General features: G+C 41.6%; 1 protein-coding gene across 1 annotated transcript in view; it reads right to left on the reverse strand.

The window, feature by feature from the left end:
* The window catches only part of CFAP54 (cilia and flagella associated protein 54), a 177,571-nt gene that overhangs the window by 138,813 nt on the left and 18,174 nt on the right, over positions 1 to 20,584 (reverse strand). The window contains exons 12-20 of the mRNA XM_048500704.1: positions 19,468 to 19,639; positions 18,722 to 18,798; positions 14,430 to 14,564; positions 13,013 to 13,157; positions 10,338 to 10,405; positions 6,860 to 6,982; positions 4,899 to 5,049; positions 2,570 to 2,641; positions 2,354 to 2,475 (exon numbers count right to left, since the gene is read on the reverse strand). Of these exons, the coding sequence (XP_048356661.1) occupies positions 2,354 to 2,475; positions 2,570 to 2,641; positions 4,899 to 5,049; positions 6,860 to 6,982; positions 10,338 to 10,405; positions 13,013 to 13,157; positions 14,430 to 14,564; positions 18,722 to 18,798; positions 19,468 to 19,639 (1,065 nt within the window). The remainder of the gene's footprint in view (positions 1 to 2,353; positions 2,476 to 2,569; positions 2,642 to 4,898; positions 5,050 to 6,859; positions 6,983 to 10,337; positions 10,406 to 13,012; positions 13,158 to 14,429; positions 14,565 to 18,721; positions 18,799 to 19,467; positions 19,640 to 20,584) is intronic.

A 20,584-nucleotide genomic window follows, 5' to 3' on the forward strand; every position in this document is an offset into this window, starting at 1 on the left:
AGAAGTCTCTCTTTTCAAAAGCCAATCAAGGCTTTCCCGGTGTAATCAAGGAACAATTGACTCCATTATCTCAACACTTAGAAACAATAGATAGAGCTATTAATTAGCTCAAGCCAGCAATCCCAGCAGGGGAAATCCCAACAGATGCAGGAAAATGAAAATGAAACTTACAAGTTCCCGCCCCTACCTGTGCTAAGGGGTATAAAAGTACTGTGCACCCTAGCCTCAGTGCTCTTTACTGGCTAAACCTCTCTTGGTCTAGTTCAGGGGTAGGGAACCTGCGGCTCTCCAGATGTTCAGGAACTACAATTCCCATCAGCCTCTGTCAGCATGGCCAATTGGCCATGCTGGTAGGGGCTGATGGGAATTGTAGTTCCTGAACATCTGGAGAGCCGCAGGTTCCCTACCGCTGGTCTAGTTGGTTTGAGACACGATATCGTCCTTCGCATTGGATCCCTATGCTGGCATAGGAATCCTTGCCTTCTCCAAGAACTTCTTCAGCTGAATTTAGGTAACGTATAAGTCCCCTGCTTCCAATTCTATCATCCAGACCTATCCCTCTCCTCCCTTTTTATATCACTTAGGAACTGTGTGTATGCTGTGTGGTTTCCGGGCTGTATGGCCGTGTTCTAGCAGCATTATGTATGTTCTAGCAGCAACACGGCCATACAGCCCGGAAACCACACAGCACCCAAGTGATTCCGGCCGTGAAAGCCTTCGACAATAAACTGTGTGTATGTTTCTCCATATCTTACTGTGTGATTGCAACCAAAATTTATATAAAAATATTTAAACTTCAATTTGGTCTCTTTTACATTCTCTGTAGAACGTTTCAAAAGCCAGTTCTGGTATAGCTGTCTAAAAGATCCCACCTAGCCTGCCTCTCGCACTGCCAAGCTGAGTTATTTTCCCCATTGCTACTTTAAAAATATATTCATAACTGTTAAGCTAGGTAACGGGGTGATTCCTGGATCTGGCTTTATCGCTGGAGGCCCAGGTCACTCGGACAGCTTTTTACCACCTGCAGCGGGCACAGCAACTGGCCCCGTACCTCTCCCATTCTGATCTAGTCACTGTCACCTCCAGGTTAGACTACTGTAACTTGCTCTACGCGGGCTTGCCTTCAGCCATGATCCGGAAATTAAAACTCATCCAGAATGCAGCAGCCAGGCTGCTTACAGGTAATTCTAGCAGGGAGCCGATTACACCTATTCTACACTATCTGCACTGGCTGCCGATCGAGTTCTGGATTGTGTTTAAAGTGCTGGTTTTGACCTTTAAAGCCGTTCACGGCCTCAGACCTGCATACCTGAGGGACCACCTCTCCCCATATTGCCCTGTCAGGCCCCTCTGCTCCTCAGAGGAAGACCTACTCATGATCCCTGGCCCAAAAAAGATCAGGCTGGCCTCTACGAGGGCCAGGGCTTTTTCAGCCCTGGCGCTTACTTGGTCGAACAGGCTTCCTAAGGCGATCAGGGCCCTGCAGAACTTGCAGAGTTTTCGCAGGGCCTGTAAGTCAAGCCTGTTCCGCCAGGCATTTGGCCAGCCTGGTTAAATACATCTACCTTTCCATCTGGCCTCCCATGGGCACGGAGGGTGGGGGTGGGGAGAGCAGTCAGATGCCATCTGCATTTTTATGGGTTCTTGTTATGCTGAATATCGATGTTTTAAATTATGTTTTTATGTATGTTCACCCCCCTGCACCCTTGTTGTTCACCCCCCTGCACCCTTAAGGGGAGGGTGGTATACAAAACTAAACAAACAAACAAACAAATAAATAAATGTGGGACTGCACATTAAGTCCATGCAGATGAACAGAAACAAAAAAATCTAATGAACAGACTACTATAAGACGTCAGGACCAACAGTTTTAGATATGATGTTTTAAATGCAAGGAACCAACATACTCTTTTTTTTCTCCTAACTAGTCACCACACTCCAATTTGCACGCTGGGATTGGGAATTATGCTACTCTTTTCACCAGCGGGGAGAATGTCAAGTTTGTGCAGCCTCCCCGCGCCACCAGGAAGTCCCTTTGAGGGTAGTGGGACAGAACAGCCAAAGCTGGCAACCCAGAGCTATGGATGGGGCTGTAAGTAAACCTTTGGATGCTCAGTATTTGAGTAACTGTTACAGCTTGAAAGAAATGAAATCACCCCGTGAGCCTTTATGGTTTGGAAAAAACACTTGCTAATACATTTTCCCACATTAAAAAAAATTATAATGCCAGCAGTATCCTCAGAGATTTGATTTTATAGAGTGCTCTTTAAATAAACAATTATGTATGATAATTAATTGTTTAAAATATACTATTATGAGGACATCCATTAACTTCCACTATAGTTTATATTACCTCAAGGAGCTGGTTTGGAGAAGATTTGGCTAATTGTGCTGGAAGCAACAGCATAGCCTTCTGCATCAGGAAGAGTGCTTTGGACAATTTATTCTTTTTTATTTTGTTCATCACATCTTGTTCTGCAAAAATTTTTAAAGCAATGTCATAAATTTTCTTTGTGCAAATATGATCACTCCATAAACTAGTTTACAAGTACACATTAATGTACATTACCTGCCAAACATTTGAATTGTTTCACATCTTTCACAGGATAATTTAATTGAATGCCTTTATCATACTGAGCATCTACAAGAGAGGGAGTATTAGTTTGTATCACACATGCTATTGATTTATGATGCAAGTCTTGCATCTATGATCCTACAGCGACATTAGTACTACTCTCATTTCATTTGAATCTTTGGAATGCCTAAAATTGAAGCATGTACTGGAGTACGTAACGTTTCATTTGTCTATATGCCATTCTCAATAACTTCATACCTTTTACAATAGAAATAACCATTATGGTTACAATCAGAGTTCTCACAGCAGCTTGTCAAGTGTGGATAATACAGCCAGGTTTTACCATGTGGGATCCTTGATGAAGGATCCCCCACCCCCCCAAGAACACTTATCCAAACAGTCGCCCAGTTCCTTGTCTGATACTGTAACTGCTATCCCACACAGGCAGCCCCATCCAAACCCAGAGGCAGCAGAACCCAGCACCAATGCAGCACCACCCCACCATCTCTAAAAGGAATTTCTGGAGACACAGGAAGCTTGGAAAAGGCCTAAAACACACACATACACCTGCTGCTGAAAAGTCCCATAGGGTTTAGAGAACTTATGCCACCAAAAGGGTGGTGTTAAGTCCAAGGGCCAGGGTGCTGCACTCCCAGCCCTCAACCTTGGCAAGAAGCTGACTAATGTTGGCTCCACCCCCAGGAACACCCTGCCTCCCCCACCCCCACCCCCATGCGCACACACAACACATGCACTGTTGTCCAAACAGGACACCAGCGAAGCTCTGTCACAGCCCAGACTTCCAGGTTCTGCAGCAGTGGGGCTATGGGACTATGGGATGGGTGGCCAACAGTGTGTCTGCCCCCTCCACTAGTGTAAGTGCCATGGGGAGGGCAAACATGCTGGTGCAAGGCCATGCTGCTCCCTAGAGCCCTTTGTCCCCTACCCTTTGGATGGGGCTGTAGCTCTTACAAAGCTTTGTTAATCCAACAGAATATAATCACTGATTATGTGTGTTAGTTTTCATTTACTAATAACAAATGTAATTAAAAATCAGGCATACTTTCCACACAATCAATTTACCAAATACCAATATACCCTTAACAATTATATCTTCCTGGAAACTTACCTATAGTTAATTCTTGTATCTATCTTTAGGCTAAATTGGTTTTACTTCCTTTTACTAAAACAAACTTTTCGGGGGGGGGGGGGGTTCTCATTGATCATGAACGTGTCTTAGCCCCAATACAATACCAATAATATTATGTTCCAGCTTCTTATATTGGACTAAGAAATGCAGTGCAGTTGTTATGCTGCTTACAATTAAAAAAAAAATAATAGTGGATGGGAACTTCATACCTAGCTTTAAACTGAGTTCAGGGGAAATGTTGCTACTCACAATCTTTACTTCCTGAGCTAGTACTATGTGCTCTCACCTTGTATTTTGAGTGTGACTGACTCACTTGCAGAGGCGTAGCAAGGGGGGAAAGCGCCCGGTGCACCGGTGCATCCTCCGCCCCCATCCCGCCCCAGAACACCCCCATCCCACCCAGGAATCCCTGCCATCCCCCCGGAAGGCCCTTGCCATGCCCCCACAGGGCACACACCCGGTGTGTTGCACACACACACATCCCCTTGGAGCTACGCCTCTGCTCACTTCTGTCTATTATCATTCAAGCCCACCCTCAAATAAAGAGTGCAAAATGCAGAGAAAAACTTCTTTACTGGAAAAACACGTGGAAATGGTGCAATTATTTTTGCTGTCTTGTGTCCCTCTAGCCCTTTCAAAGGATTGCTCTAGTGCTAATTCTACAACAGAACCATTCAGTTTCTTCTCCTGCTATTGGATCAGGCTACAGCCTATGAGGTGATATCAGAACACCAAAGCTTGCAGGTGAGCCAGGTGATCAATTTTTTGAAAATTTTTTGAAAATTAGGAAATTTGAAAAGCTCATAAAATGCTGTGTCATTCATCATTTCTGATTCAAATGGACTATTCAGTAGGTACCTAACACTCATGGAGAAGCATTACACAAAGTATAAGAGCAATTGACACTCTATTTGGAAGGAATAATCTTATTCTCTTAGTAATACAATTCCGGGGAACATGTACATTTATAATTTATATCCAGTCTTTGTGCTCAAAAACACCCAATACACACTCATTTGGTTAAAGTCATCTGGATTAATCCCAGTATAGGAACAATAATGGACAAAGTTTTGTGACATATAATCACAGAGATAGAAAGGTACTTTTTGATGAAATTTTCTTTCAAAATGAAAGTAACTTACATCAATCTATGGCTATTTATCTTGTTCTTACCTTGTGCCAAGTTAAGTAGTTTAATAGATACTCGATGCTGAGCCAGAATAAGTTCAAGATGTAAATCCATAATAAAATTGTTTCCTATCATTGATTTCTGAGCAGTTTCATTTTCTGGAGACCCATTTAAATTTAGCTCATTGAATGTCAGCTGATACAAAGGAATTAAATAAAACTTAAATATTCATATTGTATAGCCTCTTGAGAAATGTATATTACAAAATTGTTTTACGGACCTCATTGGAAAGTAATTATTACACCACAAATATGTCAAGACAACAATATATACTCAGCATTTATTCTTGTAATAACAAGACACTTAAAATAAAATTAATGGAGGATATTGTTTTACGTGTTTTGAGCATACTAGAAATTTGCAATTATTTATGAAGACATTCCTTCCTTTTTCCAGCTTTCAAAACCTCACACTTACCTTATTAAAACAGTGCAGACTGGAGAAGCAGCCTGTTCCCTTCAGGCTGAAAACGGCTGGTGGGAACTACATTTCCCAGGAGACCTTTTGAGCCCCAAGCTCATGGGAAGTGTAGTTCCCACCAGGTTGTTTTCAGCCTGAAGGGAACAGGCTGCTTCTCCAGGCTGAAGTAAGGTAAGTGTGGGGATGTGAGGGGGTAAAGCGCCGCGGGGGGGGGGGGGGGGGAGAAAACACAGAGTGCACACCAGGCACACTCTGGCCCAGCTATGCCTTGGGTGGTGGTGGAATGTGTCATCAAGTTTGTTGCCTGTACAGCTCTATTGACATCAAAGTTTTTAAATTAAATCACAACCAACTTATAGCAACCCCATAGGGTTTTCAAAGTAAGATATGTTCAAAGGTAGTTTGCTACTGCCTGCCTCTGTATAGAGATCCTGTACTTTATTGGGGACCTTCCATCCAAATACTAACTAGGACAGATCCTGCTTAGTTTCCAGTAAAATGATCAGGCTAGCCCGGGCCGTCCAGGGTCAGGGCTTAGTATACACGTCAATATTACATTACAACCTATTACGTAAGTAGAAAATCCCTGGTACGCACCTCAGCTTTGCACAGTTTTCAGAAAGTCATGAGAGTGGGAGCCTATCAGGTAGGCCATTCCATAAGGTGGGGACCACTACAGAGCATTGTACATTCATGAAAGGAATGTTTCCCAATAGATAACCTTCTGCCTAGGTTTCCCCATTCCTATTTGTTGGGCACCAGGAGAAGATAAGCATCTTGACTCTATGTGATTTACTTCTTCTGGTGTCCACTAGCCCAGTGTGTGGCCTCCACCAGCATTTAAAGTGATTTAGAAATGCCATCGAAGTCTGATCTTGATCAAGCAGGCAGTTTAGCAGGCTGAGGCACTCTTGTTTCCCCAGCACACTATTTCCCCAGCACACAACAGCCATAACTCACCCCCACAAAGAGATCTCACAGCATTTTAAAATCACTTTAAATTTGTGGCACCATCCACAGGCCAGACTAGTAGATGCCATCACAACTACTTTAGCCCTTAAAAGTGTGTAACCCATCACAAAACACTTTCTACAAAAGAGCTAAAGTTTTATAGATTTTATTACTGTCCTAATACTCCAGTAACCATTCATATCAATAAATTATCTCTTGTAGCTATCATCTTACAAACAAATGAAATGGTGAACTTGTGTCTTGGACAATATCACATCTTCCAGGTGCGGGCTCACATGCTTCACCCAAGTTACATAATTAAGCCAAGGAAAATGAAGGTAGTTTATTAAAAAGAATGGCAGCTTATTATTCTTTAAAGTCCCACTAATGGAAAAAATAGGACGTGTAAGTCCACCCCCTTTCCCTTTGACAGCAAAATCCTTCCACCTACATGGCTACTGATCTGGGGTTCACAGCCATGAGATTCAACTTTACTGGGTCAAGAAGGACTCCTGTGAATAGCAAATGCACTGGATCCACCCCTATGTCTGGAGAATTATTTTATAATCCTTACCTTCTTGCACCAGTTATCCAACACTGATGTCCTAGCAGGCAAAACTGAGCGAGCGTGTATCATTGCACTAATTGCTCTGTCCAGACACTCGTAAGTTAAATGCAACTGTTCTGAAGGGCATCTCTGAAATGAATCCATACATTAGGACCAGCAATTACAACTAAAATACATACAAAATTAATTTTGAATCAGACTCCACTAAAATGGAAATGGGCAAAATGAAATAATTAAATATGTCTAGGCTGTAAAGCTTACATTTTGCTGTTGTTGGGGGATCCTGAAACCTCATCCCAGATCTCACTGGGGCAGGCAGGGGCGTAATGAGGAAAACTGGATCCCTGGGCAAAACCTTAGTTTGATGCCCCCCCATGGGTGACAGAAGGAGGCGGAGCTCCCCCGTCCTCCCCTGGTGGCTTGTGGCTTCCCCCTCCCTGCTGGCTGAACTTAGGCGCACCCCTTACCGGCGAAAGGGCATGAGATGCAGGGGGCGGGGAGCAGTGGCAGGCAGTGGCGGCATCCAGGGGAGAGGGGCGCGGTCGGTGGGTCGGCCAGGTGCGTGTGCATCCCTGACTGCTAGTCTTGCCACCCCACAAAGATCCATCTGAGGACACAGCAGGGCTGACAAGAAGCGGAGTACAGGCAGCAAGGCTTGGCAGTTTGGCTCGGCTCGATCCGTGGATCAGGCCGAGCTGAGCCGGTTCAGAGGCGCTTGGAGGGCCAAGGGCCCAAGCCCGCCCCCTCCGAACTCTGCGCGATCCAAACATGCGGTTTACATCCAAGATTCTCAGATACCTTTTTATTTTTTGGTGTTTTTTCACATTTTGGCCTGTAGGGGGTGTATTTTTAGAGATATTGGCACCAAAATTTCAGGGTATCATTGCTCCAGCACATAAAGCCTGCTGGGTTCCACAAAAAACAGCATTTTTAAAGCTAGTGACACCAAAATTTCAGGGTATCTTCAGGAAAACATCCTGATGACACCCCCCAAGTTTGGTGAAGTTTGGTTCAGGGAGGCCAAAGTTAATGGACCCCCAAAAGGGGGTTTCCAATGGGAGCTAATAGAAGATAGAGGCTGTCCCTTTGAGGGTCATAACTTTAGCCCCCTGAACCAAACTTCACCAAACTTGGGAGGTGTCATCAGGACAGTATCCTGAAGATACTCTGAAAGTTCTGTGACTGTGCCTTCAGAAATGTGCACCCCACAGGCTGCACCAGAAATTCCCCATTGACATCAATGGAAAAAAATCAATGCAGAAGTAAGATTCTTGGGCAAATTTCTGGGGGTGCCTGTCAGGGGTACAATTGTTAAGTGACACCAACATTTCAGGATATCATCAGGAAACTGTCCTGATGACACCCCCCAAGCGTGTTGAAGCTTGGTTCAGGGGGGACAAAGTTATGAACCCTCAAAAGTGCAGCCCCATCTCCTTAGCTCCCATTGGAAACAATGGGGGATAGGGGCAACCCATTTGGTTGGGGTGTCATCAGGACAGTCTCCTTATGATACCCTGAAATTTTGGTGCCGATATCTCTAAAAATGCACCCCTGCAGATCAAAATGTGAAAAACACCAAAAAATAAAAACGCAGGAGCATGCCCTACAAAATTCCTGAGCCCTGGGCAGCTGCCCACATTGCCCAATGGATATTATGCCACTGGGGGCAGGGCTACATTATGAGTAACTCAACTTCCAACTAGCCTTTTCATGTCCCTTTGGGATCTGATTGTTTTGTGCTTTGCTATTGTTGATTTATATTTTTATTACCAATGTATTTCTGCTCTGACTGTTTTGAATGTATCTATTGTTCTAAACTGCCCTGAGCCCACTTGTGGACGAAGGTGGCTGCTGAGTCTAATTGATAGATAGATAGACAGACAGACAGACAGACAGACAGACAGACAGACAGACAGACAGACAGACAGACAGACAGACAGACAGACAGACAGACAGACAGACAGACAGACAGACAGACAGACAGACAGACAGACAGACAGACAGACAGACAGACAGACAGACAAAATATCTCAGAGGCAGGTGACAGCATGAAGAGCTAATAAAGAGGCTCAAGAAAATCAGCTAAGCAGAACCAGAGATAATCTGCAGTCCAGCATCAGTCTACAATTCCTGATTCATAGCAGCTCTTAATGGCTATTTTTGCATGGCACAATTACACCAGGGTTGAATCAGGATCATATATACTGGGGCTTTTTTACCCCAGTTTCTGTCTATGCATGGCTCCCCAGTTCTGCCCAGGAGCAGAGTTAGAAATACTCCAGTTTCTTCCAAACAAGGCGAACTTCTGAATTCACTTTGGAAGCATGTCTGAGCAAGCCCAGAGTCCCGCATTCTGATTGGATGTTGCTTTTGAATGGCAGATGCAAGCATCTGTGCGCTTGCCTGGTGTCCCGTGTTCTGATTGGCTTTTGTTTTTGAGTGGCAGCTTGAATGGATGACAAGCAGGGAGATCAGGCAGATGGCCGGGAAAAATAAACTTGGTCTGCTCCCGACTGGTGTTTTTATGTTTGTGCTGTGGGAATGGAAGAAATTGATCTGTGTTTTTAATGGTTTAAAATAAGATTTTGCTGTCAGAAGGACAAAAATAGTGAATAAATCTGATAACTGATTTAAAATAAAGCTTGTACTGAGAAAAATATACCAAGTAATTGTTCTGATTGGCTGTTGCTTTTGAGTGGCAGCTGCAAGCACCTGTGAGCTTGCCAGGTGTCTCGCATTCTGATTGGCTGTTGTTTTTGAGTGGCAGCTTCAATGAACATCAGGTGGGGAGATCAGGTGGCTGGGCAGGAAAAATAAATCAATCCTGCTCCCGATTGGTTTTTGCATGGTACAGGAACAAGCAGGGTCACACTGTGACTTTTTAAAATCCTGGGCTAAGGTAAATATTGCGAGGCAGCACGGGAGCAGGCCCATGTTAAGACGAGGAACTGTGCAGAATTCTCGGCTGCACAGGGATATTTTTCTTGCTCATCCCGGGATATTTTGGCTATGCAAAAACAGCCAACAGTTCATAGTGCAGTTGTAATCACAGTTTACTTCCAAATCTATCATGAACATACTGACATGTTAAATAGTGGAACATACTCATGACAGGTATTTAAAATTTACATGAACAATGCCACTATTCCTGACCCAACAATCACAGAAATAATTCATACCTTGCTCTCATCCTTATTTAACTTGATTCACAACACTTGGGTTAAATGTGGACCTAAATACATAGTAAAGGCACTATATAGAGAGTTTATATAGAGAGTTTATATACCCAATAAATAGAGATTTCAATGCTGTAGAGTTAAGGAATAGTATATTTTTCTGTCTCTGGAACATCTTTTTTCTATACTGCAACAACTAAAATAGTGGCAGCTTATGCTACTATCTCAGCTCTCTAAGTGTATTTAATAGATATAATTTAAACTATACTGATTATTACTCAAGTGCCAAACAGAAAAGAAAACCATACCTGCAACAATGAAGGCATATCTCCAATACAGAATTCTGATAATGCTATAGAGTCCCTTTTTTCACTTGCTACAGAAGAAAAATACAATTAATTAAGGGAACCCACAGTTCTTTGGACACTAGGCCATTCTAAAATTCTATTATATCAAAGGAGGGTTTTTGATTGATTCTACCCTGAAACAGTAACTAAGGATGGCCTTAGGATTGCCATTGCCCTTGCCCAGTTTCTAGGGGAGGTAAAATTTTTGGCTATATTAATCAACAACCTGGAATTTAAAAAAAATCTGTTTTTAATCCTAGTTCTGCCTAAAGGCACTCCAGCTGCCTTGATGCAGGCAGAACTAGTCCTTCCTTTAATAAGAGTTCAGGTACATGTTACTTTAATTAATTTTTGGCATAAATAGACAAAATCTCCAGCTTCCCATCTCTCAAGGCAATGTTTCACCCTTATTCAGAACAATGCCACCTGGGTCACTGAATATAATGGTATTCTTATACTTTGATTTGCCAGGAGGTTTCCTAGGTTAGCTCGAAACTCCATGAATGGGTATACAGATTTGATGCCTTGAGGGATGGCTTTTTTTCTTTTCTCCCTCTTGGCAAGTTTTGTCTTATCTCAAGGGTACTGTTAATTTGAGAAGGGAAGAATTGTCTGCAGGTAGATATTGGATTATCTCCATTGCAATTTTATAGTAACGACAGAGATCAGTAGTAATTTATTTAGTATTAAGGATAGCTATATGTAACGGATTAAGGGACTTAGACTTCAGAAAGCTTTAGAAACTTCAGAGGATTCCACCTGTTTGGCTGGCTGTTGCTGCAGCTGCCCATAAAAGGCCAGGGTGTGTGTGTTCGTGAGGCAGAAAGGCAGAGGTAAAGAAGAGACCAAGAAGGCTAGAAATAGATGTAGTTTTCTGAGCTCTGGGTCTTAAAAATTTACCAGATGACAGCAGAGGTGTATAGGGAGGGGAATGGTACCCGGAGACAACTCCTCCTCTGGGAGTCCTCCCATGACTGGGGGCAGGGCTCGAGGTGTGGCCCTGCCCCCTGAGCCAAACCCCCCAAGCCTCACCCCTGGACTCCCTGCAGCCTGCTTCTGCCCTCCCCAGAGCCTGGGGAGAGCAGGAGCCGGCATCCAGGACGTGCTTTTAAAAGCACAGAGGCCTGGGGTGGGGCAAGGAGTGAGGCTATGCCCCTGAGCCTGCCACACCCTCCCAGCTCTGGGGTGTGGCTCTGGGGAGGTCAGAAGCCGGGCTGCATCTGCCCCCCCACATGACCAAAATGCATGCGACCCAGACCACAGTCACACTAGCGAAACACTCAAAGGGGGCTAGTTTACGCATCTCTAGAGGGAGAGAGACCCACTCAGATATGGACGCAGTGAAGCTCCTGAGGGTGTGGTAAATGTAGAGGAAGGAGGGGATTTTTGTTAGTTTTGGCAGAAAATTCTGAGGCTTTCCCTGTACTACCCAGTGTATGTGACAGGCTCTCCAGAGGGGAGACTGTATGGCATTGTCTGTGTAACCTGTGGGAAGCTTAATTTCCTAAGGGGAAACGACAAGCCAAAAGTCTCTAAAGAGAGTATGGATGGTCCTAAGAACAACTTAATGTGTATAGCTTATGTTTTACTGTAACCTAAAAAAAGAACTATTTTAACTCCTTTCTGTTAATAAATTCTTGTTTCATTGTTTTCTAGAAGAAAAGCCTCTTGTTTGCCATTAATAATTAAGAACTGGCAGAAACTCCAAAAAGAATTTTTCCCCCCTCAGCCCTCTCTTTGGCAGCACCCCACAGCTGGGCCTGATTCCAGTGGAGGGAGATTCGTTACACTATGCTTTAAAATAATAATAAAAATAAGTGTAGATCTATGTAATTTAGTACTTTTTGTGATAAAAATAAAGTTAATTGATTAACATTACAAATGTAGTTAATTGATAAGGACAATGCCAAAAAAGAAAAAAAAGCTAATCCTCCTCACTAGTGGAGACTCCTTATTTGTGCTTTGAAGTAGAGACATTTTCTCAAATTTATACCAAATGTAAAGAAAAAGTTTAAACCAAATTATTCCAAAATTTAGAACTCCCATATGCCAACAGGAAAAAAAATAGAAATACTTGAGGCAAGACTCATGATAGCCAAGAACTGAGGAAGTATTAAAGACTTTGGTAGAGATTAAAGAGGAGAAAGAATAAAATAGCCTACTGTCAGTGATCAGTTTTGAAGAAGAAGGTGGTTGGGATTTCCACAAGTCAACATTACATATATGCTGGGAAGGCAAGATGCTGGCAGAATGAGTTTAAAATCTCTGAGGAACTTATTCCATGAAAGAAGATATTTACAAAATGAGGAGAATGTAAAAAAAATTAGGGAAATTACTGGGAGTAAAATTAATTATCATAATAAATTCATAAAGAAAACGACATCCTAACTATTTCTGTTGGACAGTTAACTGGACTATTATAAAATATGATATTTCAAAGATCCACAGCTTTCCATGAAAACAGATAAAGAAACAACAAAATGCATATCGCCATACTGGCTTATTGTCTGCTCTCTACAATTTTAATTTTAGAGAATATGAAACAGATTTTGATAAACATTTTCTTCTTCTGTTCCTAGAAGCTGTCAAAAATATAACTCAGTATCAACTATAAGCAACTCTCTTAAACAGTATACCTGTTTCAGGTTTGAGTGCATAGCCTGCTGTATTCTCCAACACTTCAGTGAGACGTAAGGCAACTTCAGCCATCACCACAGCATTAGCATCTCCAAAATTAATTGTGTGAATTACTTCATTAAGAATATAAAGTATATGAACCCACTAAAGGGAAAACAAAATCATTTTAAAATATGGTTTATCACAAAATATACATATATGTGCATAGATTTTGAGCAATTTGCTTGCTAAGTAACCAAAAAAATAGTAAGAAAAGTTTCCACACTTCACTGCATGAGTCAATAGGTAGATCCTAACATGATGATAAAATGTGTCTTATAAGCCACAATCTGGACAAACCTGGTTAATTTTAAAGTCCAAATGTAAAAGGTCCAAGGTAGCAAATGTTGGCATTAAACCAGGATTTTAAAATGAGGCTTTACATCTGATTTGTTAACCACTGCACCCTTCAGGGCCCATAAAATTGGACCCCTGACCAAACTTCAACAAACTTGGGTGGTGTCAGCAGGTGATTCTCCCAAAGTAACCCTGCAAGTTTGGTGTCTCTGCCTTGAAAAATGCACCCTCTTCAGGAAGAAAACCACAAAAACTAAAAAAAATCCCCATGGGCTCTAACGGACCTGAATTTTTGCAGGTTTTTTTAAGGAAACCCAAATATCTTGGGGTTTGGCGAATCAGATATCCAGGTTTTGGGGGTTCTTTTATAATTTTAAGCGAGAAAAACACAACCCAAATTTTACTAATTTTGTTTAATATGCTCAAGCCTATAAGGGTGATGAGGGGACTTTTTGTCTGCATAATACCCTGAGAGAAAGGAACTCCTTACCAAGATATTTTGCCAATCTAAAATCAAATTTTATGGTATAACTCGCTTAGCTCACCACAGATTGCCAATCCACATTGGATCATGTATATTTCAAAACTTCCTTATTAGGTAAAGAAGATAATGAGATTCTTATAAATGTTGAAAATGCCCTATTTAGGAATCTCAAATTCCCATCAACATTATAGTCTTCAGTATCCAGGAGCCCCAAATTACTCATACAGCACTACCACACCAGTCAAAGGGGATGAGGAAACCATAACCTCAATCCCACTCAGGAGCCCATCATCATTACCCTGCCCATCCAAGCCTCCACAGAATATTCATTTCACCAAGGTCACAATTATACTTGCACTGCAAACAAATTCATATTTACAAAGTTGCCAAGTTTCAACCGACTACTCAATATCAACCCTTTAAAAAGTTACAGCCATACATGCACGTATAACATTTGCTTGCCAAGACTGTCACTACTGCCATGGAATAGGAAGAATATTAATGACCATTTGAAAACATAACAAGCAATTATAGATGAACAGGCAAATAAAAGGAAGTTTTACTCTCCTCAACATAAATTTATAATAAAAGATTACCTTGGAGGTTTGGTATTTACGAGCAGTCTTTAAGTAGTTGCTTCCACTCACTAGGATCTTCTGGATTCCTTTCTTGCATTTTTGCCATAAAAACATAGTTGCATCTGTTACCATTTCTCTGTCTGGCTGGAGGCCCTAGGGAAAAATATTTTTTCAACAGTTTCATAAACAACTCTTTATTTTTTTATAATTTTTTAGTGTATAGTTTGAAATTTTAGTACATTTATACAATATATGCATTCATATTGACATATTCCAAACCATACTTTCCCCCCTTTTTTCTCTCCCCCCTCTATTTTCTTTCTCATTTATTTAAGTAAGCAGCAATAAGTTCATTCTTTGTATTCTCTTCTCCCATATTTCTTCTTTGACTCCAATATCTTTCATCTAGTCCATAAATTGTGTCCAGATCTTCAAAATGTCTCTCTGTTTCTCTTGCCATACATAAACAACTATTGATTAATTGGCTATGATGCACAAAGTATGCACATCAATCATTATGTTCTCTCTTTCCCCAAGCCAAGTTCTTGGTACCTTGCCTGGACTGCTCGGCGGCAGGGATGCACTGGCATCCTGCTTGGACACAAGCATGGGGGGGGGGGAGCAGGCCGGGGCATTCTCAGGAGTGAAGCCGACATTGGTCAGCTCCATCCCAGAGTTTAGTACTTGCTGCATGGTGCACTGGCCCTTGGACTTACGCCACCGTTTTGGTGGCATATGTCCTTTAAACCCGAAAGCTTTTCTGAGCTGTTTGTGCTGTCAGAAAGCCCTATTGGAGGTGGCAGAGTGGTGCTGCACTGGTGCTGTGTCCCACTACCTCCAGTTTTGGATGGGGCTGTCCATTAAGAGCTTGAGGGTGCTCTTGGGCCCATCCTTGTCAATGGATAAGCAGGCTGGAATTGTTGACAGCAGCACTTTTTTCAGTTCTGAGTTGAAGTTATTTTCCATCAAATACCCTTTAAAATACAACTGTTACACATTTTTCTGAATATGGAATATAAACATTCCCTTCCAAAATCATTCCGCTAAACCATTTGAGGGACTGCTCCTACCATAGAAAAAGCCATTGGGCACCACAAGGACAAGGCTGTCTGAAGAACACAGATGGTGCATGGGAATACAGAGGGAGATGCAGTTTGCTAAGTACAAAGGTTCTAGGACTGGTCATGAAGGAAATAACCAGCACTTTGAATTAGGCCCAGAAGCAAATAGGTAATTGATGCAGAACCAGAGTCAATGTACATTTCAAGCAGTTAATCCCAGTCAGGAAACTTTCCACTGAATTTTGTACAGAATGAAGCTTCCGAGATCATCAAAAGCAGCACCACACAGAGCTTGTTGCAGTAGCCTAATCTGGTAGAACAGATAAGCATCGTTAAGGAAGAAAAGTCTTCGAGCTCGACAGAACTGAAAAACTGAAAAAAAAGTGAGTTCTGAGTTGGAGTAGGGGCAGAAAGAAAATAAAGTACTGGGGAAAGGCAGAAAGAGAAAGCGGTAGGTGACCAGAGGTAGGTGACCAGAAAGAGAGAACAAAAGCTGGGGTTGGGTGGCAAAAACATAGATAATAGAGAGTTGGGATAGGAAGAGAGAAGGAGACAGCTGGAATAGGTGGGCAGACATAGAGAGTTGGGACAGAAAGAGTGTTGTGTGGGAAAATACTTATAAAGCAGAGTTGGTGCAATAAGGAGACAGACACAGTTGCTTTACTGAAATAAAGTTTACTTACTAACAGGAAAGGGTAACTTGGAAGAAAACAAGAAACATCTTTCTAACTAGCTAGCTTCAACAGCCAGCTTACTGCTTAGACTATCACATGGCTAAGACTTAGCGACTGACCACGTGCAGAGTGCAACAAAGAACATATATCTAAAGCCTACATGCAGACTTGCATGTAGCCCACCCCAGGTCTGCTCAACCAACAGGTATCAATTACCTGGTCACTGACTTCTGACCTCACTAACTAATTAGCATGCAACAATTAATTCCTTCATTACTGGATTGTGTGACTGGCACTTTCCAAATCCCAGCAGAGTGCTGGAGTAGAAGGGCAGAAAGACAGAGAAAGAGAACTGGGGTACCAGGTTGGAAATAGAGAAAATTAAGAGAAGGGGTGGCAGGATAGAGAGTGTGGTGACCCTTCCACCCGCAGCCACCAAATGCAATGACCACTCTTTTTTTCTTTATAAATAAATATATACGTGACACCTAATATTTGTTCCCTTAATTCTTCCCCATATGGTAGCTGCCACCAGGAATATAAATTCCTTAAAAACCGTTTATCTCCTTTTGGTAGTGTGTACAAGCTGATAAGGCAAAGTGGATGGCCTGCGTGGTCCTAAGGAAAACAGGGTAGGATTCCAATGTTTCTTCAAACAAAGTAAGATTTTATTTATAACTGATAGGTAACGTCAAGGTTTCAAGCAAAAGGAAAAGTGCTCGCGTTGCTGCTAGGTATGGCAGAAAATTCTGCAAAATGGAGGCATCTGAGGAGGACTGAGTCCTTGCATGATCCCAGTCTCAGTAACCAGAACTTCCTATATAAACCCTACCTTGGGTTTGGCTTCGGTTGGGTGCAACAAGTGTACTTTCTGGTAAGCTCCATGTGCCTGGTCTTCCTCCTCTTGACTCCCAACCTATCTGATCTCTTGCCTGAGCCTTGACCTTGGACTACCTTGACCACAACTTTGCCTGCTGCCTGACTCTGGACTGTTTTGGACTATACTTTTGCCTGCAGCCTGCCCTGACTCTAGCTGGTCTTGACTACGTCTTCCTTAATCCCACCTGGATTCTGGCCTGTCTGGCCATGCCTGAGCTGGCGCCTGCCAACAGTACCACGTTACTGGAAACACACATTGAACACCTGTTATAGCCTATATTTTCCAATAACTATCCTAGTCCTTGTGCATGTTATTTCATTTCAAACAGTTCGGAGAGACTGGCACCAACTTATTTCACAGTTTTGCATTTAAAGGATTTAAGATGTAATTATGGATCAACCTTACACTTCAAAAACATATAGTTTGTACTGTGTTTGTCATTTATGTCATTGGGTTCATATTAGCAACTCATTAGTAATGGTGCCTATCTGAACTTGTACGGCTCATTTCAAAGATATGGATGATACACACAGCTAGCAGGCCACATCTGCTTCTGCCTTTTCTACAAAATCCTATTACGTCAAAGTTCTTTAGTGATAATGTCTGTTCTCCTCCTTGAATGGTTTTTTGTTTTTTAAAGCTATCTGCTTTCTTTGGCAGTGTTATGTTGCCTTTTAGAGTATTAAAACGAGACTACTTATCCACTTGCATTCTGCCTTACAATCAGCTAGTCTTTCCTTTATGCATCACTTTTTGCCCTTTCCAAATCTACCACATAGAAACTGCGTGGTTTCCGAATGGTGGCAAAATACAACCTTTCCTATTGCTTTGCTTTTCCCCATGAAGCAAAACAGCTAAACAGGAAGTGTAAATCTGGGTTTTGTTTCTCCTTCCTGCCTTCCCCAGCTCACCCAACAGCAGTTTTTCCTGCTTTGGGGTTTTGTGTGTGGGTGTGTTGGAGCAAGGGAGTGGGCTATTGAGCTATCAGACGCCAGGGAAAAAGGTGGGGGGAGGCAGCCTACCCATAGAGCTCTCCTGGTCACTATTTACAAATTATCAGAAGGGCTTTGTGTGTTCTTGTGTGTTTTTGATGCTGCAGGTCCATCACTGAAACAAAGGACTGGTTTATCAGACACCAGGAAAAAAAGGGGGGGAGTTTGCATGAAAACAACAAGGCATGCAGGATTTAAACTTTTGTCCCTGTTGGACTGGCAGGAGTACTTTAGATAAGAAAAAGGACCCTTGTAAAATGCAAACAATGTAGGCAAAGGGGGTTCTGCTACCATAGTACATGAATTGTGCATGTATGTATAAAAGTTTCTGTTCTTCCCCTGTTATCGCTGTCATTTATTTTGGTTTTACTGGGTGGAACTCTTGGTTTCAGTTTCTAGTTCTTGTGGCTAATACTGATGATTGTAAAAGCTGCCTTCATTGCAAATAAAAGATGTTGTTATGGACATGGTTGTGTCTGCTGCATGGACCTGAAAACTGTGTGAGTGACTCTATCTCTTGTGTAAACAGAAAACCATAGGAAAACCGCCCTATGGAACGAATGGCAATCAGTAAGTGCACAGAATCCCAGAGATCAGCTTTTTAAAAACTGATATAATGTCTACATATTAGTTTTTGTAACAATATGCATCTAATCTTGATTTTAATTTATTGAGCATATGATCTCTAAATACTTTACTATACCTCTTTACAGATGATGAAATACAGTGTCTTTGCCAATCGAAAAACATCATCAATAGTTTCTCCGGCTTTTCCTGATGCTTTTCCAGTTGTAATTTGTTGACAACATTGGGTGGGGAGTGGGGTGGAGGGAGAATTCTTTGAATTAAAGCAGTCAGTTTCATAAAATACAATTTAAATTAAACTTAAAATAAAACTATGTCGGCTGACATTTCAAACTATGAAGTACCAGTAGTTAAAATCAAGTACATTCTCCATTAGCTGGTATTTAAAGGTGGCAGAAAAAACATGATGGTGCAAAATCTTCAAAAAAAATTATGTGTCAGGTGACATTAATAAGAAATCACTTCCATACAAGAAATATATAGAAAATAATAATTTTCCCCCCAATTTCTCCCTGCTAAAGAATAGTCTGGTTGTATAAACTGTATAGGCTGTATAGGCTGTATAGGCAAAATAGACTATCAACGAATAAAGTACAGAAGATTTGAACAATAATTTCTGTAATGATATGTCACATGGTCTAATATAACAATACTTCAAGGGCACCAACAGTAACACCTGCAAATAGAATTTACAGTGTTAGAACTGTTTAGGGAAATGTCAAGTAGTAGCTTATTTTTTATTATAGTTACAGTGAACCATAGAGGGTACTTTATAAAAATGTTATTATGATTTTGTACTAAAATGTCTTAATGAAATCACTAACTAATATAAACTATTTCAGCTGAAAGATAACAATGACACACCTTGAAAAGCCATGGCTTTTTTCCTTGAGCTTCGAGCAAAAACTACATCTCTGATATTATTTTCCTGGACACACAAATTATGCCTTGGTTTTCGTGGAGATAGTAAAGACTGCATTATAAGAAGTAATTTCAGTTCTGCTTCTGCCTTCTTCCAAACTGAATTATCTTGACTCTTAACAAATATTTAGAGAAATAAGGAGAGTTTATATGGGCCTCAATGTGTTCAAAAAATGTACCGTATATACTCGTGTATAAGTCGACCCGCATATAAGTCAAGGCACCTAATTTTACCACAAAAAACTGGGAAAACTTATTGACTTGCGTATAAGTCAAGGGTGGGAAATGCAGCATCAATTGAGGCATCAGTAGGTTAAATGTTTTTGAATATTTATTTCAAAGAAAAACAGTAAACTGGCTCTGTAAGTGGAAAAGAGGGTCAACAAGAACAATATGGTATCAACAATAACTTTAAAAGTACAAAAACCTTAGCTCAACCAGCAACCAAGCTAAAACACAAGAGTTAAAATCCTTCAAAACTGGATTCCTCATCATCATCTGTATGTCCAAATGTAACCCAACTTAGATTTTAAGAGGGATATTATCAGAAATGAAAAATCTACTATTAGCTTCCATTGTAAACAATGGGGGATGGGGCATCCCCTTTGGGGGTCAATAACTTTGGATCCCCTGACCCAAACCTCACCAAACCTGGCTGGTATCATAAAGAGACTCTCCTGATGAGACCAGCCAGGTGTGGTGAGGTTTGGTTCAGAGGGTCCAAAGTTATGGACCCTCAAAAGGGTAGCCCCATCTATTAATAGCTCCCATTGAAAACAATGGGGAATGGGGGCACCTCCTTTGGGGGTCCATAACTTTGGACCCCTAAACCAAACTTTACCAAACTTGGCTGGTATCATCAGGAGAGTCTTCTGAGGGTACCCTGAAATTTTGGTTCCTCTAGCATAAAAATTGCACCCCCTGCTGGCCAGCAAAGTAAAAACACACACAAAATTTTAATGACCCACATATAAGTTGAGGGGAGCTTTTTCAGCATTAAAAATGTGCTGAAAAATTCGACTTATACATGAGTATATACGGTAAATTAAAAAATTCTGAT

This window comes from Sphaerodactylus townsendi, linkage group LG06 (assembly GCF_021028975.2).
Source record: "Sphaerodactylus townsendi isolate TG3544 linkage group LG06, MPM_Stown_v2.3, whole genome shotgun sequence".
Classification (NCBI taxonomy): Eukaryota; Metazoa; Chordata; class Lepidosauria; order Squamata; family Sphaerodactylidae; genus Sphaerodactylus; species Sphaerodactylus townsendi.